The sequence below is a fragment of the Phyllostomus discolor genome, chromosome 6 (genome assembly GCF_004126475.2).
Source record: "Phyllostomus discolor isolate MPI-MPIP mPhyDis1 chromosome 6, mPhyDis1.pri.v3, whole genome shotgun sequence".
In the NCBI taxonomy this organism is placed as follows: Eukaryota; Metazoa; Chordata; class Mammalia; order Chiroptera; family Phyllostomidae; genus Phyllostomus; species Phyllostomus discolor.
Window position 1 is genome coordinate 15,442,719 of NC_040908.2, and position 26,733 is coordinate 15,469,451.

The window sequence follows — 26,733 nt, forward strand, 5'->3', positions numbered from 1 at the left end:
CTAAGGGTGGTCGCTGTTCCGGCTGCCACTAGGGTCTAGGTGTCACAGGACCCTCGTGTTGTCTCAGTCCTGTCCACACCTCTCTATGGAGATTCTCCACCAAAGCCTCTCCCTCTGAACCACTGGGTTGAGTCTGTTTCCTGATGGACTCCTGTCTGATCCAGAGGTTGTTGGACAAACAGAAAAACGCTTCCATATGAAACATGGATTATAGGGTGTACCTGGCTTTCCGAAATGTTAAAGCCTCACACACTGCATGGCTTATACAGAGAAATGACAGGAGATTCGAGCAGGCAGAGGGCTGTTTGTGGGTAGAGGACTGTTTATCATTAAGACTTTGCTCCTCACCTGTCAGGGCTGGGAGCTCGGGCAACGGTCAGGGCACTGGGTGCAAAGTCAGCGAGCTGGGTCTGAGTTCAGGCTCTGCCACCCACAGGCTGGGAGATCTTGAGCAGGCTGCCCGGCCACTCTGCTCCTCAGCCTCCTCTTTGGCAACCCGGAGTCACCTCAACTGTCACCCCACAGCCAGGGTGTTGTGTGTGAGGGCAAGTGAGGCCACACGTGTGAAAGGGCTTCGTGAACTGTCCAGCTCAGACGGGTGGGCCAATGCACTCCGGAGGGGGCAGCCATTCTGGGACTCAAGTCAGGAGCCCGATTCTGGGCTGGAGGGACAAAGCGGAAAGCTGGCCAATGCCGGGCAGGGGAGGTCCCAGAGACCTGGAGGCCAAATGAGAAGGCAGCCCAGACTACACCTTCCTCCCCACCCGAGCTTACCGCAGCCCTCTCCCCTCACTTGTTGTGACCCTGGTGCTAGGCTGTTTATTCAGCAGAGAATTCAGGGGCACCTCCGAGCGTGTGACACAGCCGTGGGCCAGATGCAGTCCATGCTTTCTGGAGACCAGTCCGAGAAACAAAGACATTCCAGTAGGAGGCGGGTCACGCAGTGTTCTGGGTGAAAGGAAGAGCCTGCTGACACAGAGGCCCAGCTGCTCTTCCAGCTGGGTCACTAGCCCACCAGCCAGTTGTCACGGCCCAGTCCCTTAATCTCACTTTCCTGATCTGCAGTCAGGGAATAACACCTACCCCAAAGGTCTGCTGGGAAGACTGCACGAGACAATCCCTGTAAAGAGTTCGGCCTGGTGCCTGACTCTGTACGTGCTCAATAAGGCTGGCCTCTGTTTCTCTCACTAGGTTATTCCAGGGAGCCAGAGGACCCTTTCTAACTGGGTAATGCTAGGATGATTCCCCGCGGAGGGAGCAGTGACCTGGCCTTGGAGGCTGAACTCGCGGTTTGGCAGACACAGTTGGCCGAGGCACCAGCCAGACCAGCGGGTCAGTGCCCGCAGCCCCCGGGCTCTGCGGGTCAGGCACACGGAGGACAGAAAGGTGAGGGCAGGCAGCGGAAGGCAGCACACGTTCTGCAGCAGGGGAAGGCCGGGATCAAAGCGCTCCGAGACAGGCCGGGGCGCACCGAAGGGAGGCTAGCGACTTGCATCAGCACAGATTCCGTGATGCTCTGCAGACATCGCGGGGCTGCTGGGCTTTACGGGAACCCACAAGAAAGGAAAGGGCTGGGGAGCAGGCGGGGCAGGGGCGGAGGGCGGGGGCGGGCTAGGGCGCGACGGTGCGCTCCCCGCCCGCGCGCTCCCGGCGGCGCCTGCCGGGGCTTGGGCGCGCCCGAGACGGCGGAGGCCGAGGAGGACGCTCGCGCTCCCTTTCCCCTCCTCCTTTCCCCACAGCGTTACTGGAAGGACTGTGTGGGAGAGACCCAGAAGCACCCGGATTTTCGAACGCGGTGTGGGGGAGGGCCGGACAGCCACTGCTGCTCAAAGGAAAACTAAAAGTGCACCTTGTTCGCCCCTTTGACAGGCGGCTGCTCTCGGCAGAGCCCTGGACGTCGGAATCGCGCCGCCCTTTGGCGCCCCCAAGACTCCGCTGAGGCGGCTGGGGGCCAGTGAGGCGCGCGAAAGGACAGAGAGGCGCACGAAAACGTGTCACTCTTCTCCTGCGCTTCCTCCCACACGGTCCCCACCCCCAGTTTTCTGGGTTTGCCGCTGCCACTGGGGAAAGGGCTGATTGGTTTTGCGTCAAAGAACTGCATTTACTCAGTCCTGCTGGGAGAGGCAGGCAGGACGTAGGGATTTTTAAGGAACACATACATTTACACACCCCTAAGCCCCCGTGGCCAACCTGCGCACTCGCCTGCCCCACACCCCTCGCCCGGGCCTGCAGAGTTGGGGACTCTGCCCAGCGGGTGGCGGTGCGGTTTCCAGGAGTCTAGCCAGCTTCGCCTCGCCGCGCGCGTCCTTGGGGATGGAGCTCAGGACAGAATGTGTTTTATAACAGTAAACAATGACCCCGAGTATTGTTTGGGATTACCGTATCTTGGGGCCATTGGGGCGGCCAGATGCCGCCAGCCGTCCCGGAAACGCCAGCGCTTTATATAGAGCCCCGGGAAAGCTTTTGAGTTCCCGGCTCTATTTTTCTTTCCTAGCAACACCCCCACTTTACAGATAAGGAAACTGAGGACCGGAACTGTGATGTGTTATGTCGCACAAGGCATCACAGTCTTCACGAAGCTTCCCTTTCGGTCCTCACGAGGATCCTATCCGGATACAGATGGCGCTACTTACGAGCTGGGTAAACGGAGAGCAAGGCAAGAGCCTGGACCAGAGCCCACCTTCCTCGACTCCTAGTACAGCGCTTCTCCGATCACTTCTGCTGAGAGATTTAAGTTCCAGAGCTGACAAGGACCTTAAAAGGTTACCTGGCCCAATCCCTTCATTGTAGAGGGAGAAACTGAGGCCCAGAGAGGTTAAGAGGCTCCCCTAAAGTCTCACAGCTCGTAAATGGCACAGCCTGGCCTGGGTGCTCCAAGGTCTTTTTACCCCCTACCTCGCCACGCCCGGCTCAGCGAGGCAGGAGGACCTAGGAGTTCGAACTACTTGCTCCTTGAACTTCGCTCCAAAACAGCTGGAGACAGTGTTGGGCCACACCCTCTCCGGGGCTTCCCTCCTTCCCTGTTGGTTTTCTTTTTCTTTTTCTTTTTTTCCGGTCACGGTCTGGAATTTGCTTATAACGCCCGATTGCTCTTATTAGATGTGTCCTAACTGCTCGGGATACAGGGCGGCCCGAATGTCTTGGCTGGTAAATTTCGTCTTTGAGGCTACTCTTTAGAAATTAATTGTAGGGCCGAAAAAAAAATTGGGGGGCGGGTGGGGCCGGAGGAGGAAGCAGGGGATAACCAGTCACTGAGGGAAAAATAGGCAGACCAGCTCCGCCCGGCGGCGCCGCGCCTCGCCAAGGCTCGGCCGCAGGGCGGCGCGGATACCCTGCGCGCCTAGGGCGCCCGCTGCCCCTGGCGGCGCCGAGGAGGGCGCAGACGACCGACCATGCGGCCGCGCCCTCCCTGCGCCCGGCTCTCCGCCCCGCCGTGGCGCCGCACTGAACTGACCGTCTCGCTCTTCAGGACTGATTATTCTCTAAAACACTGTGCCCAGGGCCCCGTGGCCGCTCTTAGGGGCCGCGCCCCTTCCCAGGGCAAGGCAGAAGGGGGCCAGAGGCGCGCACAAGAGCCGGCGAGGGAATCCCTCTCCCTCCACGTCACCCGAAAGCCAGGGAACCCGCACTCGCGTCCTCTAACGCAAATGACCATCTTTGGCATCGTGCGCCAATGGAACAGACCAAGGGCGCTGGGCTCGGGGGGTGGGCGGGGGCGGACCAGGGCTGCCTCGGCTCCCCCAAACCGCGCTGGCCGGCTGCTCCCACCCCCGCCACCACCTTCCTTCCTCGCGCAGGGTGTGATGCTAGCGTCAGCGTGGCCCTGAGCCCGGGCAGGGAGTGGAGTGCTACGCCCGCCCCCTCCCGCGCCTCTTCTTCCTCCTCCTCCTCCTCCTGGGCCGCCTCCCCGCGCGCTCCTCCCTTCAAGGTGGAGTCTGGGGTTGACGTGAGAGAATCCACATGATACCGAGCAGGAGAATAAAGAGTGTGGAGTTGAACTCGTGCCATTGTAGTGACTCATCTCAGGCACAGCGCGAGGGCTCAGAGCGAACCAGCGAGCCAGCGAGCGGCGCTCGGTGCGGAGAGAGGGAGAGGGAGAGAGAGCCGCGGACCTGCGAGGCGGGCCCGTCCAGGAGCGGGCGCAGGGCAAGGGGTGCAGGTCCCGGCGCCGGAGCCGCGGCACAGGGAACGGGGCTGCAGCTCTCTCAGCTCGACCCCGCGGGTTGCGGGACAGGCGCAGGCTGCCTTCTCCTCCTAGTCAAGTGTCCGAGCCGCTCCGAAACTCCGGCGGCGCGTCGGCCACAGGAAGTTTATTTTCAGCTCCTTTTCTAAAAGGAGGAAATAGAAGTTTCTCCAAGCGGGCAGCCTTTCTTTTCGCCTTTTTTTTTTTCTTTGCCTTGCCCGAAATCGGCGCCCCGCACACCTGGCAGGCGTGACTTGCCGGGCTCCCATTCTTTCTTAATTTCCAATTTTTGATTGAGCCGGCAGCCCCGGCTGGACTCCGGCTGCGCGCGGGGGCGGGAGGGCGCGCGCAGGGGAGGGACCGAGGGACGCGCCGACTTTTTAGAGGGAGGGACTGGGTGGACGACCGGTCCCGCGGCGCTCGTAGAGCAGGAAAGAAGTGCAGCGCCCGGTGCTCAGGGGGGCACCGCTCCCGTGTGTTGTCGCGCTCGCCGCCGTGGGGGAGCAGCCGGGAGCAGAGGCTAGAGCCCAGGCGCCGCCCGCGGAGAGCGAACGCGCAGCAGCCGGTGCGCGGCCGCGGCGAGGGCGGGGAAAGAAAAACACCCTGTTTCCTCTCGGGCCCCCACCGCGGATCATGTACCAGGACTATCCCGGGAACTTTGACACCTCGTCCCGGGGCAGCAGCGGCTCTCCTGCGCACGCCGAGTCCTACTCCAGCGGCGGCGGCGGCCAGCAGGTAGGTGAGGGCCCCGGGAGCACCTGGGGGCGCGGGCGGACCCCCCCTGCCCTCCACTCGCTGTCACTGCCTCTTTTGCTTTCTTTTCCCTTTCTTGGCTTGGCGAGAAAATTCCACGGGCCACCACTGTAAGTTCTGGATTTTCGTCTTATCCTGCCTGTCCCCATTACTTTTCTGGTTTCACAACAGGAGCGAGGAGTGGGCTGGAAAGCCAACAAACGCTTCCTTTCCCACTCCGTCTTATCCAGACACGCTACTTGAGCACCAAGCCTGTTACCTCCTCTCCTAGGAATCCTTTGCCCCTTTCCCCCTCTTTCCTTGGTGGACCAAAAAAAAAAAAAAAAAATGTTTGCACCGTCCTCCAGATATCCAGGGCCCCTATTCCCGCGGGAAAACCCTCTCTCTTTCTCCACCAATCTTAGTATCTGAAAGACGTTGGGGACTCGGAAACATGGTTGGCTCCTTCAAGTACAGTAACCCGGAGTGAGGGTGAGGGTTCCGGCTCTGGGAATCAGGTGCGAAGGTCAGAAAGGAGGAGGTCAGCTTTGATTGGCTCCCGGTGGCGCCAGTGTGCCCCGCGCGCCGGTCCATCTCCTGTTAGGGGCACAGCAGGAGCCTGCCCTGCCCGCAGGAGAGGCGCCTTGAGGGTCTGGAGGCACCTGGGGTAAGGGCGCCTACAGAGCGCAGTGGGGAGAGAGAGACCTCGCATGGGCTCCTGGGTGGTTTAGACGCAGAAAAACAACTTGTTTCTAAAGCAGCCAGACTGGTTTGCACTGGAGGGATTGTGTGTGCTGTGTATCTATGAACACCAGAACGGTGCTGGTGGGGTGCCTGCAGCGACCCCCACCCCCACCCCCACCCCCACCCCCACGCCCCCGGACGGGTGAGAGAGCTGGTGTAACAAAGCGACCACAACCTGAAGCCTGCTGGTCGGGGTCTGGGGAGTCTCCAGCCAGTTTGGCTGCAGCAAGAGTTGCCTCTGGGAAGGCAGTGGCCTTAGCCTCTAGAACCCAGCCAGCCAGCCAGGCAAGAGGGGCTGGGGTGAGCTTCCAGGGACTGATGAACCTTGCCAGAGAATAAAATGGAAACAGTTCTCTTTGGGACCACAGTGACTCCCCGTGGCTGGTGAGCCCCCAGTCATCTTCCCCGATGTCCCCCTAAGCACTCTCGGTAGAGAGCCTAGTCTGTGTGTGTTGGGGGGGGGGGGCGGGGGGGGGCGGGGGTGCAGTCAGTGCACCCTCAGTGATGAGCAGCAGGGCGATGAGTTGAAAATCCTGTCCTGAAAGTGTTTGATATTATTTGCTTTTCAGCCCTGTTGGTGGTTTGTACGGAATCCAAACATCATTAGGCAAGGGGTTGGAGTCACTTATACCCATTCCTTCACTTTCCAATTCAACGAATGCCTGAATGTCCCCCTCCCTCCCGGATCAGGAAGGGATCTTTTGATTTCTCGTTGGTGCTCTGGCTGCTGTCTCTGTGGCAGTCATCATTGAAATATGACAGTCTTGCCACCTGGCTTTGCTCCGACCCCGGGGCCTGGTTGGGAAGTCGGACCGGACATCAGCGTCCCGATTGAATAATCTGTGTCACTGGGGCTTTGAGCCCAGGATGTGAGCGGAGGCAATTCCCTGTTTTGGAAGAAAATCAGACAGGAAACCAGCGCTAGGAAGGAGGAAGAGCACTCAGTCCAGCAGAGTGTAATGGGGCCTCATTACCGAAGCAAAAAGCAGCTGTTGGCTAATTCCTAGCATGCTGTAACACATGAGGATTTTGCAATTAGGAATAACTAGTGCATGGGGTTCTTGAATACACGCCTGCCCCTTGGCCCAGCAGCCTGAGCGAGGTGCCCTTCAAACCGGAGGGATTGGCAAGGTAATGCCACTTCAGACACGTTTCTCAGCCCCTCCACTCCTGGGGGGGAGGTGGGAGGTTCCCGTCTTCTCTCTGCCTTGGAGCAGAGCTGTTCTGTGGTCCTAAGGAATGGCTCTCTGACTCTCTGAGAGGCTTTTGTTACTTAACAAGTCTGTGCTCTGACCCCACCCAATCTCAAGGTAACTTTGTTCCACATTAGATAAAACCTATAATCACTTTATTTCTCTTAGCTTCCTTTACCGGGAGACTGCTGGCAGCTGGAGATGGGCCTTCCTCCTCTCTGGCTGTCTCAGTGGACCAATCACTGTAATCCACTGTTCCCTGGTTTTTCCTTGGGCAAGTGACTATTGTTTTTTCCTGATCTCTTTGTCTGTGGGGTCTGCTGTTGCTGATGTTTGCTGCTGTTTATTCAACCCAGAACTTTCCTCTCGAGCTTCATAAAGCTTGCTCTTGACATGGTCATGAGGTCCAGTGACTTGGGCCAGTGCGGGGGGGGGGGGGGGGGGGCGGCGGTGGAGGGAGGGTGAGAGATAACTTTTTGTTAAAACCTCTGCTCTTGTATCGGGCAGGAACTCGAAGCATGAGAGATATTTCCTGTTCCAGTTATAGTTTGAATCTCAGAGGCTGGCCATTGGTGATTCTGTTTGGTCAGTAATGGTTGCACATACCTCGCCCTCCCGGCTTTTTCGTCGTCGTCGTTGTTTTCTCTCTCTCCTGACTTTCCTAGGAAAACACCTCCCAGATATAGGCCCTGCCTGGCTGCTTGACTCTTACGGTTTCACGGCCTGGGCATTACGCAATCCAGCCAGTTACACAAACACAGGTCATTTCATAACTTGTTTTCATCAGCTGGGCCCCCTTTTAATGAAAGAAACAAAACAAAAACAAGACCCAGAACTTTTCCAAGGCTGCCATTTATCTGTTCCTTAGGTAACTTGGGAAAATAAATCAAGGGGCACAGTTCTTTTCTGGAATCAAGGAATAGCAGACGCCCTCTCTTCTTTAGCAGCCAGCCACCCTTCCCAAAAGACAGACGCACACACAGAATTTCCCGGAGTGAACTTTTGCCAACTGTACCAGGCTGGGACATTCCTCGCATCAAAGAACTTTTACCAGAAATGACTGTGATTCCCAAGTCAGCCCTAATCGTACCTCTCTAGTGCCCCCTACGGGACATTTGTAGAAGAACCATCTGGGGAATGTATTTTTCCAGCTCCCAAGATTTAACTTGGTGAGTTTTTGGAATTCTTAGGATTTTTTTTCTTTTGAGTTCGGGACAAATAAATGGCATATATTTAACAGCAGTTAACTAGGGACTGCTTGACTTTGAGATGCAATTTAAAAAAAAAAAGATTTTCTTTTGTTCTCAATCAAGGGCGTGCAACCCGCAGCCCATGGTCTGCATGCAACTCAGGATGGCTGTGAATGCAGCCCAACACAAAATCATAAACTTACTTAAAACCTTATGAGACTTTTTTTGTTTGCATTAGTGTTTGTGTGTTTGATGTGTGGCCCAAGACAACTCTTCTTCCACTGTGGCCCAGAGACGCCAAAAGGTTGGAAACCCCTGTTCTAAATAAACCCCGGTTGAAGAGGGGTGCTTTCTTCCCTTTCCCTGGTTTGATGTCTGTCTTGCTCATCGGGCTGCTGGCGCAGTGTCTTCACATTCCCGAGGCTCGGTGTGTTGGTGTTCCCGGGAGACTGGGAATCAGTCGGGTGGGCGTGGTCTTCAGAATTGGCGGGAAGGTGGAAGGTACACATCAAGGGTCTAGTGCCCTTCCCCTTTTTTTTTTTTTGGCCTTGATCTGACAGACGGTCGTAGATTAGGATCAAACAAAACGTTATCCCAGGAGTTTGGAGTTTGTCTGTTCCGCTGATTCTTGACGGTGGAAGTCAGCGCCACTTTTTCATCAAAGTGAAGGGGGTGAAACAGCAGTCATGTATTGTGTGAGTGGCCATTGGGTTTTCCTTTCCAGCCCCCCGAGTGGATTTCCACGGCCTGACTTCTGCCTGCCTTGTTCTTCAAGGTGGGTGTAGAGTTAGGAGCCTCGGTTCTTTCGTTTTTTTTTTTTCCCCTTGTCTATCTTAATACAAACACACCAGAACTTACGCATTCAAATCACCGTTGCCCCTTCATAATTGCTGAGACTAAATACTTGTTTGAATGCTGAGGGGATTAGTCAGATCCAGAAAGGTTTTACAACACCCCTCTTGTGGAATTGCCTTTGGCACATTCTTTCAAAAAGCCTTCCTGCTAACAAATCTTTGTCCTTTGAGGGTCAGTTTGATATTTGGAAATTATCAAGAGATTTGACATAGAAGGAGCCACGTCTGATCTGGATGGCCCGGCGGGGTCCAAGGCGGAGTGGGACCGAGGGTCCTGTTGGTCTCGGGGGCAGGGGGGCGGTCGGCAGGACAGGGCTCACCAAAGCAGGCACCTCTGTCATCTATGCCTTAGGGTTTTTTTCCCCTCTCCATTAAACAAGAATAAAAAATACTGGTTTTGAGAATTCAGGAAGCTAACTTGCTGGTCTGTTTGTTGAAAGAAAGAAAAATGGCATCATTACTGAGCGGCTGTGTATCATTCATGCTGCATACAGCAGTATCTTTTGGTGGCCACACCATTTTGAAATGATGGCACCAGCCCTGATCGAGGCAAGTGTATCTGTTCCAAAACCCAGCGAGTAACTCTGGCCCCCTTCAACGCACTGGGCTGGGGAGCAAGGACAGGCGTTCTCTGGGCCAGCACTGTCTCCCCTGGCACGTGGCAGCGACCTGGCCGTGCCCACCCTGCCTTGGTTGTAGGGGAGGGGGCGTGCCCTTGCCATTGAGTGAAGGGACGTCTGAGGACGGGTGGGGGGACAGAAGGGGCCCGTGGAGGCGTGGAGAGGACCCCCTGTGTTCTGGAGTGGGGTTTCTGGCCGGAGTGGCTCTGGGAGGAAGGAAGTGGGACTCGGAGGGAGTAACTCTGTGTCAGCTGCTTTCTTCTGCATTTTCTCTTCTCCCCTGATGGTCTTCATCCTGGCCAACAGGTAGAAAAGGATAGACTTGTTCTTTCAGGTGAACTGGGAGAAAAGAGGAAATTGAAAGGAGGCGGGTTACCTGAGATGGTGTTTTTGTGCTGTAAACTTTGGGGAAGCCGTAAGTTCTTAGTAACCGTTTCCACTGTGACACGGTGGCTTTCCTCAGATAGGAAGGAAAGGTCAAAGTCATGTTCAGGGCTGAGTCTGTGAAGACTGGTTGAATTCCGCAAAGAAGACTTTGGAGTACGTCCCAAGTTCAGTAAAAATATAGAGCGTTTGAGTCAAACTGGGCCTCACCAGGGAATTCTGGGGTATACGCGGGAACATTTGCACTGACCCTTTCCTCTTCCCCTGAACCAGACTTCTGGGATGTTGGAATTTTCCTTTTCCTGTGCTGGGAATCTTAAGAAAGGAGGGGGAGGTGGTTCTTAAGAGGAGGAACTCAGTCCCTGCCCAGGCATGCACAGTCATGCCCGCCCGTCTGTGGCGATGGCGGTGGCGCGCGTGGGGTTCGTGGCTGGCGTGCTCTGTGGCTCGTTCTGGAATCAGTCTGATGGGGAAACATCTGGCCGAGGGGATAGGCCAAGAACACCGACCCCACTTCTGTCTCATTTCTGCCCAGCTCCGGAGTCGCTGGGCTGAGGCCTGCCCTCTCCATGCCTGCGGGCAGTGGGCGCCCGGACCCTAGTTCCGAGACCCTTCTGTGGAGGGCCATGGTTAGGACCCTCATTTCTGAACCCAGCGCCCTCGTGTAAAGTTTAGAAAGGTCCTTTTCCCAAGTCAGCAACGGCCGGGCTGCAGAGCCCTCTCTTATCTGACGAAGTCGGGTGGCCCAGGGGCCCTGTGTTCTGAGCTGCCTCTTGCAGGCAGTGGGAGGAGGACACGCATACTTGCTGAGCAGCCCGTGGCGCCCTTAAATACAGGGTGCGACAGGGCGAAGGAGGTTCTGCAGCCCTGAGACCCACAACAAGGCCTGTAAGGGTTCAGACCTCAGCGTCAGATTCCAGTGGAGATTCAAGGTGATGAGGGACAGCGCCCTCCCCGCTGTGGCTGCTTGGGTTCGAGGAATACCTCGGGTCTGATTTTCAGCCCCTGCGTTTCCTTCCTTTGTTCTTTTTCCCCAAACCTGAGCAAGGGAGAAGAAGATGATCCTCCAGAATAGGAGTCACCAAGCTATGGCCCACATTTTTTTTTTTTAATAAATGAGGTTTAATGGATCCCAGGCCTGCCTCTTTGTTTACATGTTGTCTGTGGCTGCTCTCACGCCACAATGGCAGGCTTGAGTAGTGGCGACAGAGATGGCATAGCCCACAAAGCCTAAAATATTTACTATCTGGCCTTTTACAGCGAAAGTTTGCCGCACTGTCCTCCAAGAGGTCAGAGGGGGCCAGTTTGTCCTTTTATGGGCATTCTTGCCCACCCAGAAATCGGTAGGGTGGTACAGTTAAATACAGCATTTGGAGGCTTTGCCAGGTGGGAATGCCACCCAGCCATCCGGCCTCCTTGGTCCTGTCCCCAGAAGTGCAGCTTCCAGGGGGGCTGGAGAGCCCCAGCACAGTCAGGCGAGGCCCTGGGTTACCCCCTGCCTGCACTCCCAGCGCACACAGGTGCTGCCGCTGGGGAGCCTTATCTTAGCTTCTGTTCAGTGCTGTCCTGTTCACAGAGGGCCATGATTTGTCCCCAGCGTGACATTTGACTGAGTCTTAGGTCTGTTGGCAGAGAGGACTGGCAGGCTGACTCCTGGGACCACAAACCCGTAGCCTCACCTCTCTCACCCTGATGTCGCTCTCTGAATAATACCTTCACTTAAATTTATGTGTGTGTCTCCGAGAGGCTCCTGTTGGAGACAAAGGCCTCTTTATCAGAGCCCCAGTCCCCTCTGGGGATGGGACATTGTTTGCCTTGCCATTTAGAGCCCGCGTGTTATCCAGATGGCTTTACCTCCCTCTCAAACAAGTTGTACACACATTTAGAGGCAGTCATTACCTGCTGTCTTGCTTTTATTGCTGTCTTGTTTTGTCTAGACCAAGCCGTTGCTGCAAGGAATCTGGCTGCTGGCCGGGGAACACCCCTGCAGCCTGCCATCCCAGACAGAGGGGCCCGGGGGGCCCTGTGCAGGGCTGGGAGTCACCCACTCGTTCCCAAGGGATCTCAGTGTCCAAGCTCTGCTTCTGAGTTTTGGCTGGCTTTCTCTAGACTGAAATAGGAGCTCGTTTGTTGGTCGGAATGAGGACTGAATTTCTTGGGTGCTCTCCCGAAAGGAAAGCCGACAGAGGTGACTTCAGAACCAGAGCCCGACCTGGGGAGAGAAGTGGAGGAAAGGCACTGGGTACTCCCAGGAGTGGGAAGCCGGGTCCCACCTGGAGCCGCCCCGCGCAGAGGGCACAGACACGGTGACGATGGTGCATAATAACGTAGTGACGGCGGCGGCGGTGCCGCCTTCCATTTGTTGGGAACAGCATTTCTCAACCCTGGCTGCATGGTAGAAATCTCCTCAGGTGGCTCTTTTTTTTTTTTAAATACCTTATCAGAAGCACACCCCAAACCAGTTATTTTAGCACTCTAATGGGGAGGCTGGCTCCAGCACTGGTGTTTTTAAGAAGCTCCTCAGACTGTGCTAATGCGCAGCCAGGGCTGAGAACCACCAGTGTGCTCTTTTAATAGCCTGTGATTACAGGTAGCTACTAATTTAATCCTCAGGACAGTGCAGTGAGTTTGGTGTTAGTATTCCCATTTACAGGCGGGGAAACTGAGTCCTCAGTGACCTGCCAAGGCCTCGAATCCAGGCCTCTTGTCTTCAAATGCAGTGCTGACTCCCTGCCGGCCCCTCCCCACTGCCCCCCACTCCCACCCCTATCCCCATCCCCATCCAGCAGCCAAACAGCTGCCTGGGCCTTAATGCTTCTGCGCATGTTCTCAGGATTCTGCCTCCGTGAAGCCTAGCCTTCGTTGTCTGTTTTTCCTCCTTGAAGATCATTGCCCAGTAGAATCCTGCACACACACACCCTTATACACCTTCTTTTCAATCAGTTCCCGATTGAAAGCCCAGTTGTCTATGCTTTCTGAGGCGACACAATTCCTTGCCCTCGGCAGCTCTCCTCCAGGAATCCCAGAATGCATTGCACTGGTAGCATCACAGAATCCCGGAGTGTGTTGTACAGGGTAGCATTCCTCGCAGAATTCCCAGAACCCCTTGCACTGGGTAGCAGTCCGCACGGGATCCCAGAATCCTTTGCACCAGGCAGCTTGCTCATGGAATCCCAGAATCCCTTGCGCTGGGTCACACACTTCACTGAACGCTTTCGGCGTGGGGCCCCGAGGCCTTCTGGGAGGCGCGGCAGCCGCATTCCGCCCCGCAGAGCAGACTAGGCCGGGCCGCTGGGAGGGGAGTGAGCGGGGAAGGGTCTCAGCTCCCTCAGATCCTGCGAGGTGCTCTAAGCTTCACTCCGCTTGTACCGCGGGGACCTGGCTGTCCTCGCCAGGGGCAAGGACAGTGGCGGTGGCAGCTGCCAGTGCTTCTCATCCGCGTCGGTGGGATTGGGCCAGGATGGGGGGCTGCTGTAGTGTCCGGGCGCATGATGGCGGGATTGCATCTGGGGTCACACCGGCCTGTGGGGCCTGCTGGGTGAGAGGGAAGGTCTGCAGGTCCCCATGGCTGGTAGTGGACGCTCTGGCTGGGGGGGGGGGGGGGGGGGTCCTGGCGCTTGGGGCACGATTCTGGGGGGGAAGGGAGGTAATGCTCCAGAAGCTTGTGCGGCGCCGTGTGAGAGCGCGGGCCTCTGAGTCGCGCTAACCTGGGTTTGAATCCTGACACCGCCGCTTATGAGCAGTAAGGCCTGGGGGAAGTTCGTCTCTTTACGCCCCAATTCCCGCCTCTAGAGCGAGAGAACTGTAGTTCTTATTTGCGGGGGAGAATGAGTGAGTAATCCAGCTAAAGCACTACCATGCGCCTGTCCTTTACTGAACGCTCAGTATGTGTTAGTTGTTATTATTGCCTTTATTGTGCCCCCCCAGATTAGGGAAGAGAGGATTTGCAGGCTCCGTGGGAACAGGAACCTTCTCAGTCTGAGACTTTCGTTTGCGGAGCTTTCCCCTGAAAGCTGTAAAGCGTGGGGGTCCTTCCTTCCTCCCTCCTCTCACTTTCTAGTAGCTGCCCGGAAGAAGAACGGTGCAGTCCAGCTGCTGAGGAGCGTGGCCCAGTTTAGCTTTTGTACTCTGTCATCATCTTACATTTGAAATAGAATGCTTCCTGCAGCGTGGTCTGGGCGTAAGTGAAGAGGGAGAGGGGGACCTCTGAGCTAGCAGCACTGAAGTTTCCCACCGACATCTCTGTGGATGCAGATGGGTAGTGTGCACAGGTGGAGACACGGCCCCAAACAAGATCGGGGCAAAGGGCAAGGAGGAGGTCAAGGGCAGCAAGGGGAAGTCTGGCGGCAAATGCCACCACCTTTCAGTCTCGTGGGCTGGAGGACACCGTTTCGTGGACCTGACCTCACCATGACCGGGTCACAGCCCCATTCTGATCCTGTGTGGAAAGTAACAAAAGCAGGCCCCCTGAGCTCCCCGATGACCTCTGCTGCTCCAAAGCTGTTGGTGTGCACGTTTGCTCAAGGGGTCCTGAGCGGGTGTGCCCTAGAGAATAACCGGCAGGTGACCCGGGGGCTCGGGAGGCTCAGGTGGGAGGCCTGCGGCTCTGCAGGTGTGGACACAGCTGGCCTGCAGGGATGCAGAGCAGCCCTGCTGAGTGTGAGCGGCCAGGGACCACATCTGGCCTGGAAGTCACTTGGGATAGGATCGTGTTCTCACTGAGCCGCCTAGGGACAGAGCCGCCAGGCTTTCATGCACGGAGCCAGTCTGACACGGGGCCCCCAGGAGTACAGTTAAGATCCCCCTGATTCTTGGGGGTGCCGGACTTGTCCAGGGAAGACCACCAGCGTCCTGACCTTGGTCCCCCAGGCACCGACCCTGCTTTCTACTGGGTTTTGCCTCCCATCTCTGCTTGTTCTGTTCTACGCGGTATTTCTTGGCTCAATCCGGTTTTCCTCCTCCTTTCAGAAATTCCGGGTAGATATGCCTGGCTCAGGCAGTGCCTTCATCCCCACCATCAACGCCATCACGACCAGCCAGGACCTGCAGTGGATGGTGCAGCCCACAGTGATCACCTCCATGTCCAACCCGTACACTCGCTCGCACCCCTACAGCCCCCTGCCGGGCCTGGCCTCTGTCCCTGGGCACATGGCCCTCCCCAGACCCGGCGTGATCAAGACCATCGGCACCACTGTGGGTCGCAGGAGGAGAGATGAGCAGGTAACAGCTTAGATCGGCATAAAAAAGCCACGTCGGTGGCTTTTAGGGCCTCGGGACACAGTGTGTTTTCTGCAGACTGGTGGGGAGCAGAGTCGGTGGTGGTCTGGGGTCACTGGGAAGAGGAGGGAACTAGGGGCCAGGAGCCTATGAGTCTCATCGCTGGAGGCACAGCTGAAGATCTGAGGGTCAGGCCTGGGTCTGTCGTCTCACCCGTGCCCTTTAGAGTCTCTGAGCCTCAGTTTCCTCGGCTGTAGACTGGGGGCTACGGTCCCTGCCAGCCAAGGCTTGTTGCCACTCGAATGCGATCGGACGTGGGAAAGCACAGTGCAAGTGGTGAGGGGTCAGCAGGCGGGAAGGACCGTTAAGACCCGCCTACAGCAGTGTCCTTCTCTGACCCTTGGCAGCGTGGCCACTGGACAAGCAGCCAACAAACCTTGGCCAGGAGCCTATGAGCCCTTAACTGTCTTCCAATATCTGGGGCAGACAAGCCACCTAGCAGACAAAGGGTCACGCTCTAGGCCGGTGCTGCCCACAGCATTCTATATTCCGCCTTGGTGCCCTAGGCCTGCAGCTCTGAGAGGGGCCTGCGCCACGTGCCTGCATGTGTGTGCCAGCAGTGCCGTGACTGGGGTCCTTGGAGCATGCTCAGCTGCTTTCGCTGACCGGGGTAAGGGTGGGAGGTCAGACATCAGGCTTGCTTTCCTCAAGGGGCTCCGCTGGGAGGAGTCAGCCTGGTGGGAGGAACGCCGGAAGACGGTGGGGCTTGTGCTCTTGGGGCAGCACCCACCCAGCACTCGGAAGGCCGGCCCACTGTCTGCATCGACAGTGAGCTAGGGCAGCGTCAGGCCCGCTGGCTCCAGACAGAGCCTTTGGCATCAAGAAAGGAGGGAAGGGGCCGTCAGAGTGCCCCCACCTGTCCCCCTTCAGGACTAGAGCCCAGGCCCGTGGACTCCCTGGGTGGTGTTTTTCCTGCAGCGCCCTGCCACTGCGAGCCCAGGGAAGGGAAGACGCTTTAGCGGTGGAGTCTGTTTTTCAAATGAAGTGTTAGTCTGGGGAGCCCCGGCCACGGCATTGGAGTCTCTCCGCTCCGGGAGCCTCAGCTCTGCAGTGTTCCAGTTCAAGGGCCTGTGTGCGTGGGCCCCAGGGGCGAGCGTGGGTCCAGTGCCCGCCCTCCCCAGGATACTTAGAATGGCAAGGATCACTCTCCAAGGAACTGAGGACAGAGCTGGGCCTCATCCCCACCACCTGTCGGTTTGTTCTGCCGACAGCAGGGCCCATGCAGGGCCACACGGGGAGGCATGTGTAACCGGCACTGTGGTGGATGCAGTTCGCAGTTGCTCTTGGGCTTCTGCTGCTGGGGCAGCGGCCCATGCTCCCCCGCTGTGGCTTGCCGTGACTGTGGTGGTAACTGTCACAGTAGCAGTGATCTTAATGTCCTTTATAAATATGGTTCCTTCAGGGAGCCCCGTGCCCAGCTTTGCAGTCTCTCACGAGCGGATTCTCCCTCGTGTGTAAGCAGCTGCTGGAGGACCGCCAGGCTCGGGAGAGGGGCACTTTGGGGCTAGCAGGACAGCAAAGCAAGATGTGCTGAACCCTCTTCATTCTTTTCTGGGCCTTGCTCACACCAAATTCATGGAAGGGATTTTGGAGACCAACTTTACCCCCCTCCCCCCGTACCCATTTTACAGAAGAGGAAACTGAGGCCCAGAAAGGGGCAGGGCCCTGGCCAGGGTCACACAGTGAGTTAGCAGCAGAGCCAGGGCTGGAGTCCACCTCCTTTGACCTCCAGCCCTGTGGTTTTCCCACTGCACCATCTAGGCGTGCCCGAAGACAATCTGTCTGGAAAATTTCCTTCCTTTTTTGAGACGGAGAGAGAGCGCCAGGAGCATTTTTATTTTGCGTCATTGTCAATTAAGAGTTCAGACCATCATCCGGCAGCTTGGAGGAAGCCTGGGCGGTAGGGGAGCACCCTGGATGGGCCCTTTGGTTCCTAGCTCCGGGGTCTCTTCCCTGAAGCTTACCTCTGCCCTCCTGGTGCCCAGGGGGAGGGGCCGGTGCCAGGAGTCAGCCAAGTGCCTTGCTGCCCTCCTCTAGGGCCTGCCCCAAGCCTCCGTCTGAGGCCTGTGGTAGGGAGGGGAGGGTGTGTGTGGCTTGTGGGTGGGTACACGGTGGTGCTGACACATTCAAGCCGTAACCATGTTGATCTCACCACCCCGGAACACTTCCTATGCTGACAGCTCCCATGAATTGCCCCAGACCTCACCAGATAGGCAAGAGGCTTCTGGGCCAATCGGGAGGCCAGAACTGGTCCAGAGGCAGCCAAGGGGACAGGGAGGCCAGAGTGGACTGTGGCCAGCCTTCCGTCAGTGGGAGTGAGGGGTTGGCTGGGCCTGGGGGGGAGGCCTGAGCCCGGGACAGCAGTAGGGCCTTCAGACCTTCTTGGTAACTCTGCGGGGCTCAGGTTTAGGAGCAGCAAGTACTCAGGGCCTCGGCCGAGAGGCCTATGACCTCAGCCAGGCAGACGAGCCCCGCACAGCACAGGGTGTCCTGGTCTGTGGACTCCAGGTCTCCAGTCCACTTGGTCTCTGTCGGGACTCAGACAAAGCACCAGAGAGGAGACCTCTGACTTGCCTCTTCATTCTGGCACTTTCGGGTTGAGAGGGCTGTCACACTGCACCTCACTTGACTGCCACGCTTTGCGGAAGGCAGGGCAGGTCCTGTTGGTCCCGTTTTATAAACGGGAAACCTGAGGCCGGAAAGGTTTGGTGGTTTGTTCAGGGCCACACAGAAATGCCGGCCCGATAGCTCTCAGAAGGGAGAACGCGGAGCCTTGGGCTCCCCAGGGGAAGCAGAGGGTCCCAGAGGCTGGTACAGGGTCGGGACTGGAGCCAGGACTCGACCTCGGGATCAGGTCTTGGGAAGGGGCTGAGGGCACACAGGGGTGTCACCTGCTGGGCTGCTCGGTGCATCCCAGCTGGAGGCTGCTGCAGGGCATGAGCATCACAGTGAGGGAGAGGCTGGTGAGAGAGGGGAGCTGGGCCTGATTCTTCCTCCTGGTGAGGCGGGGGGCGGGGGGGCGGCGGCGGAGGCGAGGCCGCCTGGTCAGGACGTCCAGGGAATGAAGGAGGTCCCTGGGGCTGGCACAGAGGGGTGGGCGCATGGCCCCACTGAGCCCTGGGGGGCAGGGACCTGACCACCAGGAACCCCGGGGGATCTCCCTAGCCTGCCCGGCTTCCTGCCTCCCTCCGGCCCCCCCACCCCAACCCCGCTGCTTGCCCGCTGGGGCAGGACCTGAAAGCCAGGGAGGTGGGTGAGCTTGTGCGTGCTCAGGAGGCCTCAGAGAGACCTCGTGTCTGAGCAGTTGGTGGACAGCCGGCACATTTTCATGCCAGGGTTCACAGGTTGTGGGTGCAGGGCTCTGGCCCGTGGGGTCAAGGGGCAACCTCAGGGGTGGGCTTGTCCTCTCTGAGGCTGTGCCATGCTTTGCTGTTTGGGACACCGCAGCAGCAGTCCCAGGGACGGTGACGTGGGCCCCGCTAGGGGAGCGGCTCCCTTGAGCACGTGGGGTGGCACGTGGGGGGGTGTGCAGGGTGGCCAGGAGCATCCCTCAGTGGGACAGCTTCTTTGGTCGCCTCCAGGAGTGGCTTTGGCTTTCGTGCCCAGGCACCCCTAGAGTGTAGGACCCAGGCCTTACCCCCCTCAGAACCTCCCAAGTCCCCACCGTTGCACTTGGCACCTGGCTGTGCCACTGGTGTCTGGTAGCTGCATGGGATGGTCTTTCCTTCTGAGTTGCTTTCTGCCATGGCCCACAGCCAACTCCTGTGTCACCTCTGCCTGTGAGGGGCAGTGGGTCAGAGCCCTGGAAGGGCTGCGTAAACCGAGCGTCAGCACGGCTCGGTGGGGCCGAGTTCTTGCCCTGTGGCATGAGTCCCAGGCCCCTAACAGCTTCGTTGTAAGAAGCTGGATTGTAAGCTCCGCAGGGGACTTTTGTTCATTCCCTTCTCTGATAAACCTCGAACCCTGCAGACTGTGCCTGGCACGGAGAAGGTGCTAGTGTGCTGAAAGAGCAGATGTGGTGGGCGGCAGCAGTGACCGGGCCCGAGGGCCCGAGGGCCCTTCCTCCTCTCGCCCGTCCTACCCAGCCTAGCACTATACCAGGACACTGCCGGGTCCTGGGCTTGACCCGTGAGCGGCTGGCACTGCAGGGCTGGCAGAGGAAGTCGGGAGTTGGGTGGCATCCTTGACCCTCCCTCTGGCAACAGAACACCCCTCCCCCACCCCGGGTGGTTCTTCCTCTGGGCCCAGCTACTTATCCAAATGGGGATAATGAGGCTTGCCCAGCTGGCCGAGTGATGGGGAGGAGTCATTAGCCCCGGTTTGGACGAAGCTGCTTTAGAGGGTGGAGCCCGGCCCGACTGGCACGCGGGGACTCGGGGCTGACATGACGAATGCCGAAGCCGTGATGCCCGGGCCGGTGCGTCCCTCACCCATTGCTGCCCTGTTCTCCCTTCGGGCATGGGCAGAATCGGCCGCACGTGTCCGCCCAGGTGGGCAGACAGCAGCGAGCTGCTTGTGCAGGGCCCTCGGAGCCTGGCCACGCTCCTCTTGCCTCCCTCCCTCCCTCCTTCCCCAGTCCCAGAAGGGCTTCCTGCCCTACTTTAAATGCAGTCGAAAACACAAAAAGCTGGCGAAGCATTTACTGAACCTCCTCGTGGTCCTCTGCCCTGGCCTCTAGCTGTCCCCTGAAGAGGAGGAGAAGCGCCGGATCCGGAGGGAGAGGAACAAGCTGGCTGCAGCCAAGTGCCGGAACCGTCGCCGGGAGCTGACAGAGAAGCTGCAGGCGGTGAGGAGCTCTGCGCGGGGCGGGGGCGCTTCTGGGAGGGCCCGAGTGAGAGCCCCAGGGCCCCTGGCCCATCCACCTTTCCCTCGCCCACTGGTGGCCTGCCGCCGGGGCAGTGGAGATGCACATGCCTGCCCTCGAGCATGTGGGGGGGGGGGGGCATTGTCCTGATTACGGAAAGAGGGGATGGAGGGAGCTGGGCTTGGGCCCCAGCTGCGCCCCTAGAGGAGGGCTGGACAACCTCACGGGGCCCAGCGCCCTGTTCCCTCAGTGCCTGGGCTGCCCCTGCTCTCCGAGCCGCTGGGGCCCCGGGGAGGGGTGGCAGGTGGTGCTGGCAGTGGCAGGCCCGGGAGCCGAGGCAGGCCGAGACCTGCCCTCCGGGGCTGCTTCCCAAGGTTGCAGCCAACCCCTGCCTGACGCCGGCAGGAGTGGCCCAGCCCAGCTCCAGGGACCTGGTGTGGGCAGGGCGGGGCCTGCTCTTGGCTCCTTCATCTCCGCAGGGGACCTGATGCCCCCTGGTCTAATGGCGATGGCCCACATGTCAGCCCGCAGGTACTCTCTCGGGGTTTTCTCAGAGCTTTCTTCAGCAGGAGGGTTCTCTGCCTCTGCTGTGAGCCCAAAGCTGTGGCCTTGGTACCTCATTCTGTTCTTGTGAGTCACTCTTCCCTGCTGCCTAATTGCCCGCACCTGGGGGCCCATGCCTCTGCCCGAGAGCCTGAGCCGACCCACGCCATGGAGCTCCCACCAGAGCCTAGCTCTACGGGATGGGCTGTCCGGCGAGCGGAGGAAGCCCGGAGCTAGGACTGGCTCCCCTGGGTGGAGTGGCCTCAAAGGAGGAGGCGAGGGAAACTGTGTCGGGGGTCCTGACAGTGAGCAGCCAGCGGGAGGCTTTCGAAATACAAACTGCCCGGCACATCCCATCCCTTTATTCATTTAATCCTCTTGGGCACCGTTTCCCTGCCTCGGTTTCCTTTTGTCCAGCCTGGAGCCCTGGCGCTTGGGTCTCGCAGGTGTGCTGCGTGAATTCTGCACTGCCTGTTCCAGTGTCCCGTGGGGGTGCTGGCTACAGGTGGGGGTGGGGGGAGTGGGAGTTCCCTGCTGCCGGGTGAGGCGGTCGGCCCTCCACGGCGAGACTCCCCCAGGAGAGTCTGTTGCGCCGCCAACCTTTCAGGGGGCCAGGCCCTCTGGGTCTGCCCTGGGCACTCCTTACCACCAGCCCCAGAGTAGCCCGCCCCTGCCTCCCTCCCCGCCCTCCCCACAAAGCCTCACACCCTACTCCCCCGCTCCCCACCCCCAGCCCAGCCACGCAGGCCCCTGAGCCACATCCTCCACAGGAAACCTCTCATGAGCTCATGACGCTCATCGCCCTTGAGATGGATGGAAACTTTTTTTCACTCCGGAATAGGCTGCACTCCGAGTCGTGCGGCTCTGGCCCCGCAGCGGCTCGTGCCTGAGCGGGAACCTGTGTTAGGGGAAAAGTGGGGAGGAGGAGGAGGAGGAGGAGGAGGAGGCCGGTGACACACACCTTCTCGCCTTCCGTGACCGCCCCTCCACGGGCATGCGCTGCTTCTCTGGCTTTGCACGAAAGCCGGAATGAGCGGAGGTCTCGGCGTCGGGCCTGCCGTCCGCACAGGCTTGCTCGGGCAGCGGGGCTCCTCGGCTGTCAAGCCCAGGGGCCGGGCTGAACGCTCTGCGGGGCTCTCTGAATCCAAACACATGCCGCTGAGCTCAGAGTGCAGAAGGGAAGAGGGGCCGTGACGGCCCGGCCAGGGCTGGCCGAACACTTCCCACAAGCCAGGCGGTGTTGCGGGCTCGCGAGTCTAGGCTGTCCCTGCTGCTGCGCAGCCCGGAGTTCAGGGTGTGCGTCCAAACAGGCCCCGGAGTCAGGTCACCGAGGTCAGATCTGAGGTCAGCAGGCCACCCACCTGGTGGCTCTGTGACTTCAGGCAAGTTACTACACTTCCCCGAACCTGTCTCCTTATCTGCAAAATGGGTGGGTGATAATGCCCGCTTCAAAACACTGCTGGAGGATCGACTGAGATAAGGCCTGGGAAGCGCTTATCACGGTGCCCGGCACAAAGTGAGCGCTGGGCCGTGGCCGCCACAGTGGTCACCTCCCCTTTCCTCCCAGCCACCCTGCTCCTGTCTCTGTCTGGAGCTTCCTGTGTCAAAGGAACCGGGAGCCTCCGGATAACTCACAGCCCGTGGGGTCTGTGGCCGGCCGTGAGCTGGCCACGTTCACCATCGGTGCTCTGAAGACATTGCTGAATTTCCCTTTCTCCCCGGATTTGAATGCCACCACGCTGCCACCCCCTCCAAGCGGGTCCCTGGCAGGTCTGTGTCCCTTACATGCCTCTCTTTCTCCCGTAGGAGACAGAGGAACTGGAGGAGGAGAAGTCAGGCCTGCAAAAGGAGATCGCCGAACTGCAGAAGGAGAAGGAGAAGCTGGAGTTCATGCTGGTGGCCCACGGGCCCGTGTGCAAGATCAGCCCTGAGGAGCGCCGATCGCCCCCCGCCCCGGGGCTTCAGCCCCTGCGCAGTGGGGGTGGCGTGGGCGTGGGCGCCGTGGTGGTGAAACAGGAGCCCCTGGAAGAGGACAGCCCCTCGCCCTCCTCGGCGGGGCTGGACAAGGCCCAGCGCTCCGTCATCAAGCCCATCAGCATCGCGGGGAGCTTCTACGGCGAGGAGCCCCTGCACACCCCCATCGTGGTGACCTCCACACCGGCCATCACTCCGGGCACCTCGAACCTCGTCTTCACCTACCCCAGCGTCCTGGAGCAGGAGTCGCCGGCGTCACCCTCCGAGTCCTGCTCCAAGGCCCACCGCAGAAGCAGTAGCAGCGGGGACCAGTCCTCAGACTCCTTGAACTCCCCGACCCTGCTGGCGCTGTAGCCCTGCTCCAGGGCTGCGAGGGCACCAGGGGGTTCTGCCGGAGAGCCGCTGGCTCTGGGGAGACCCAGGTGGGATTTGGCAGTGAAGCACTGGAGGGCTGGGGTGATCTCTTGGAAGTCACGAAACCTCCTCCCTCGTTCGTCTTGCAAAGCGAATCCTGTTTCTTGAAAACCTTGGAGAACTCAGCGTAGTGGACTCGGGCATCCCTGGCTCCTGAAGAGCCTGAAGCTGGTGCGGACCGTTCCTGTCCCTCTGTCACGAAGCGTCTCCGGAGTGATGGCGACCCTCCCCGCCCCGCCGAGCATGCGCGGTGCCTTTGATTTCACCTTCCCTCCAACTGCCCCTTCCGTCCCCCAGTGTCAGTTTCACTTCCTCTCGGTTTTTATGAAATTTGCCATGACATTTCATCTGGGTGGTCTGAACATGGAAACTCTCCATTCCTGGAGATGGGGCAGCAGGTGGCCCCTTTGCTGGGGCCGACGTGCCCAGGAGGGGACAGTCAACGTGCAATACAGAACCTTCCCCCTCCTGGCACCACTTGCTCCACCCCACCGCCAGGGGCACCGGCGGGGCTCCCGGCCGGAGCTGTCCAGGAGACCCGGCCAGCGCTGGGAGGCGCAGAGACAGGACCTTTCCTCCCCGTCCTCGGAGACAGCTCCTGGAGGAGCAGCTTGGCCAGAAGACGGGGTGTGAGTGAGACAGCCGGGGCGCAGGTCGCATCTGCCAAACACCTAATTAACAGGCCAGGAATAGTGCCAACAAGCCTCACGGTGTTCGAGCCGGCTTCCCTTCACCCGAGTCCTGAGCAGGACGACTCCTGTAATTACTGCCTCGCCATTCTGCCCCGGACCCTTCTCTCCAGACCAGGGAGGTGTCCCTCCCAAAGAGCCACACAGCACTCCGCGGCCCTGCCGGCTCCGCCCTCCCCCACCCTGGCTCTCAGGGTGACGCCACCCACAGATTTAATGAGCGTGGGCCTGGACCCTCCCCGGGTTGCTGCCAGATGGCCCCTCCCCAAGCTTCTGAGGCACCTTTGCTGTGGAAGGGAAAGCAGAGGAGGGAGGGGGGAGGCCCGTGGAGTGGGATTCACCCCTCACCAGCCCTGGTACCTGGTTTGCCCTTTCCTGGCTGCGTACCTCTCTGAAGCGCCCGTTGCCAACCGGTGGATGCTTTCTCTTTACACTCCCCAACCTCCTCGGCCCAGCATGCTCTGCAGGCCCCACAGCTGGCCGGGGGCTGTTGCTGGGGCTGGCGCGGCTTATGCGCCGTTGCTGGAGCTGCCAAAATGGGAGCTGAGATGTGATGTCTCCGGCTGCCCCTGCCCACAGGCGGAGGGTGGGGAAAGGCTTCTCCTGGCCCCAAAGAGCAGAACTCCGCACAGCTCAGCACACGGTCCCTGCCTGTCACCCCTGTGAGCCTTTCTGTCCCCAGGCCCAGCTCCTCCGATCCCCGAGCCGGCCCGCACTGGGCGAGCGCTCCGAGGGAGGCCTCGCTGTTGGGGTTCGGCTCTGGAGACTGGTGTATGATAACTGAAAACTCTGTAGCTGTTATTTAAGTCGAACCCAGTGGGGGCTGAGGGAGAGGGCAGCGGCTGCTTCACGCTCACCCGTTCTTTGCACACCCAGGCCCCTGCACGGGTCCCTGACCGGTGCCCAGGGGCTCCGCCCCACGCACTAGACACTCAGGGGGCGAAGGCCTGTGCTTAAAGCATGCAGCCCCTGCGACGGGAAGTGATGTGTGGAAGGAGAGGCGATTCGAAGAAAAAAGGGGGTTTTGTCCAAAAGTACTTTTCCAATGTCATTTCCTACATTCCTCGGCTGTGATGCCGCCGTCCCGGTTCTCCAGCGGCCCTGGGAGAGGTGTGCCTGATGAGAACGGGCGGTTGGGTTTCCGGCTTCAGGTTAGTCCGAGCAGCAGAAGTCAGCCAGGAGTGGCAGGAGACGGGCAGAGAAAACCGGGGTGCTCTCAGCTCCGAAGAGCTCAATCATCTCAAGCGGTGTTTGCGGCCACGTGGGGACTACTTGCATATATATACACACGTACCTTAAGTGAAGCTGCTTCCTGGTGTTTCATTTCTGCCCTCGCTGGCATGGCACCGACCCCAAGGCAGGGCACAGTCTGCGACGTGGGGCCAGGCTGGTCATTTCCGGAGACGGAGTTTGGCTTTGGCTTGGACTTCAGGCCATGTTGGCTTTGGGACCAACTGAAGGCAACACCCCAGCCACCTCAGAGGCCTTTAGGGGCCTCCCAGCAGCGGTCCCATCCGGGACCCTCCGGCTCTGTCCTAGGAGGTGGTAGGAGGTTATTTAGGGGAGGCCAACTATTACGCCCAAGTCGTGAGCACGTCCTTAGTTCCTTCCTCTGGCTCGTTCTCCGAGTTCGTGTGCACACCCCCAGCCCTTGCTCTGGGATCACCAGGCACCAGGCCTGCTGCTGCTCCCTCCGTGGCTCCAGCTAAGGGAGCAGCTGCTGTGGGGGGCTTTGAACTTGGCTGGGAACCGCTGTGCTTCCCCTGTGTCCCCAGCCGTGAGGCAGCTGGGGTGGACTCCAGCTGGGCTGCGGGCAGCTCTGGGACAGCACAGGGCAGGCACTCCTTGACAGGCTAGTGTGAAATACAGTCTCGGCCACCTGGCTGGCCTCTCTGGGAGCAGACCTCTCCCCGGCCGGGGGGAGGAGGACAGCTGCTGACACAGGAAAGAGGGGGGGGGTCCCAGGTGAAGCTTAGGAAATTGCTGGAGCCAGCTCTGAGCAGAGAACTCACTGGGGAGGTTCTCAGAAAGAAAGAAATTGTTCCGCCTGTGTAAAAGGCCAGGTGTGTCCACTGTGGCCTGTCGCACAGGCATCTCACAGCCAAGTGCCGTCAGAGGCTGCTGCTTCCTTAGCCTCCCTTCCCTCAGGCTTTGGGGGAAGGGGTTTCCTCTCTGCTCCCGCGTGGCTCCAAGTGTAAGGGTGGGCTCAACTCCATGTGCATTGGGACTTCTCTACCCTGTCCTTGACGGACCAGCAGTGCTCCTTGCAATCTCACCATGTAACTTTCAGGTTGATTTCCTTCCTGATCAGATATTATGTGGCCCCTTTAAGAAGGAAAGGAATAAGCACCTACTATGTGCCAGGCACTGTGTTAGGCACTTTTATATATGCCCTCTTTAGGATGAGAGTAAGGGATGAGGGCATCCCTTATTAAAGGTCCCCCAAACATGGATAAACAAAAACTTGGAGGTGAGAAGGTCTGTCTTCAAAAATCCGAGGCAAGATTGTCTTTAGTCTGAGGCTGGTTCTCCAAGAGCCATACCCTACAATATCCTTCCACCTCCAGATTTCTTCTCTCTACCCCGAGATGTCCTCCTTCGCCCTCCTCCAATGGTCGGGGATGGGGGGGTACCCCAAGTCCTTGTGGAATTTGTGGACCAACAGGACATGTGGTGTGTGTAACTGTCTTTTAAAAAAATGTAAGTAAAGGGGTCTTGCTACTTTCTGCTTGTTGAGTCTTTGGCATTCATCTTAAAAGCCAGCATCTCACTATTTATTGACAGGTTGGGGTGTGTGTGTGCGTGCGTGTGTGTGCGTGTACATTTCCAGGTGTGCCCGTGTCCTCCTGCAGCTCTTAAAAAGGAAACCCAGTCATCCCACCACTAATTTGACATCTTCTCACGCTTCTAGTATTCTGGCCGAACATCAACAAAGGGTTTTAATTTTCCAGTTCAGGAGGAGCTGGGTCAAATTTTGAGAGGGGTCTGGGAAGGGGAGGGGGAGAAGAAATTGACGTTTATTTTATTATTTATTTTAAATGTTTACATCTTTGTGTTGTACCAAGCCTGAATAGAAACAGATAGCATTAAAGTACTCGGTTCCTCTCTCCCTCTCTTTTCTTCCTGATTTTT

At 58.7% G+C, this 26,733-nt stretch overlaps 1 protein-coding gene across 1 annotated transcript; it reads left to right on the forward strand.

Moving 5' to 3' along the window:
- Positions 1–3,963: 3,963 nt before the first annotated feature.
- On the forward strand, positions 3,964–26,733 carry FOSL2 (FOS like 2, AP-1 transcription factor subunit). The gene is made up of 4 exons (XM_028515986.2): positions 3,964–4,918; positions 14,869–15,120; positions 19,856–19,963; positions 22,331–26,733. The coding sequence occupies exons 1-4, from the start codon at positions 4,817–4,819 to the stop codon at positions 22,850–22,852; spliced, it is 984 nt and encodes a 327-aa protein (XP_028371787.1). The 5' UTR covers positions 3,964–4,816; the 3' UTR covers positions 22,853–26,733.

Excerpts from the sequence above, each read along its gene's own strand:
- FOSL2 (XM_028515986.2), top strand. The coding sequence starts at position 4,817 with ATGTACCAGGACTATCCCGGGAACTTTGACACCTCGTCCCGGGGCAGC. Across the intron at positions 4,919-14,868 it reads GCGGCGGCGGCGGCCAGCAG|AAATTCCGGGTAGATATGCC; the intron begins GTAGGTGAGGGC and ends TCCTCCTTTCAG. Across the intron at positions 15,121-19,855 it reads GCAGGAGGAGAGATGAGCAG|CTGTCCCCTGAAGAGGAGGA; the intron begins GTAACAGCTTAG and ends CCTGGCCTCTAG.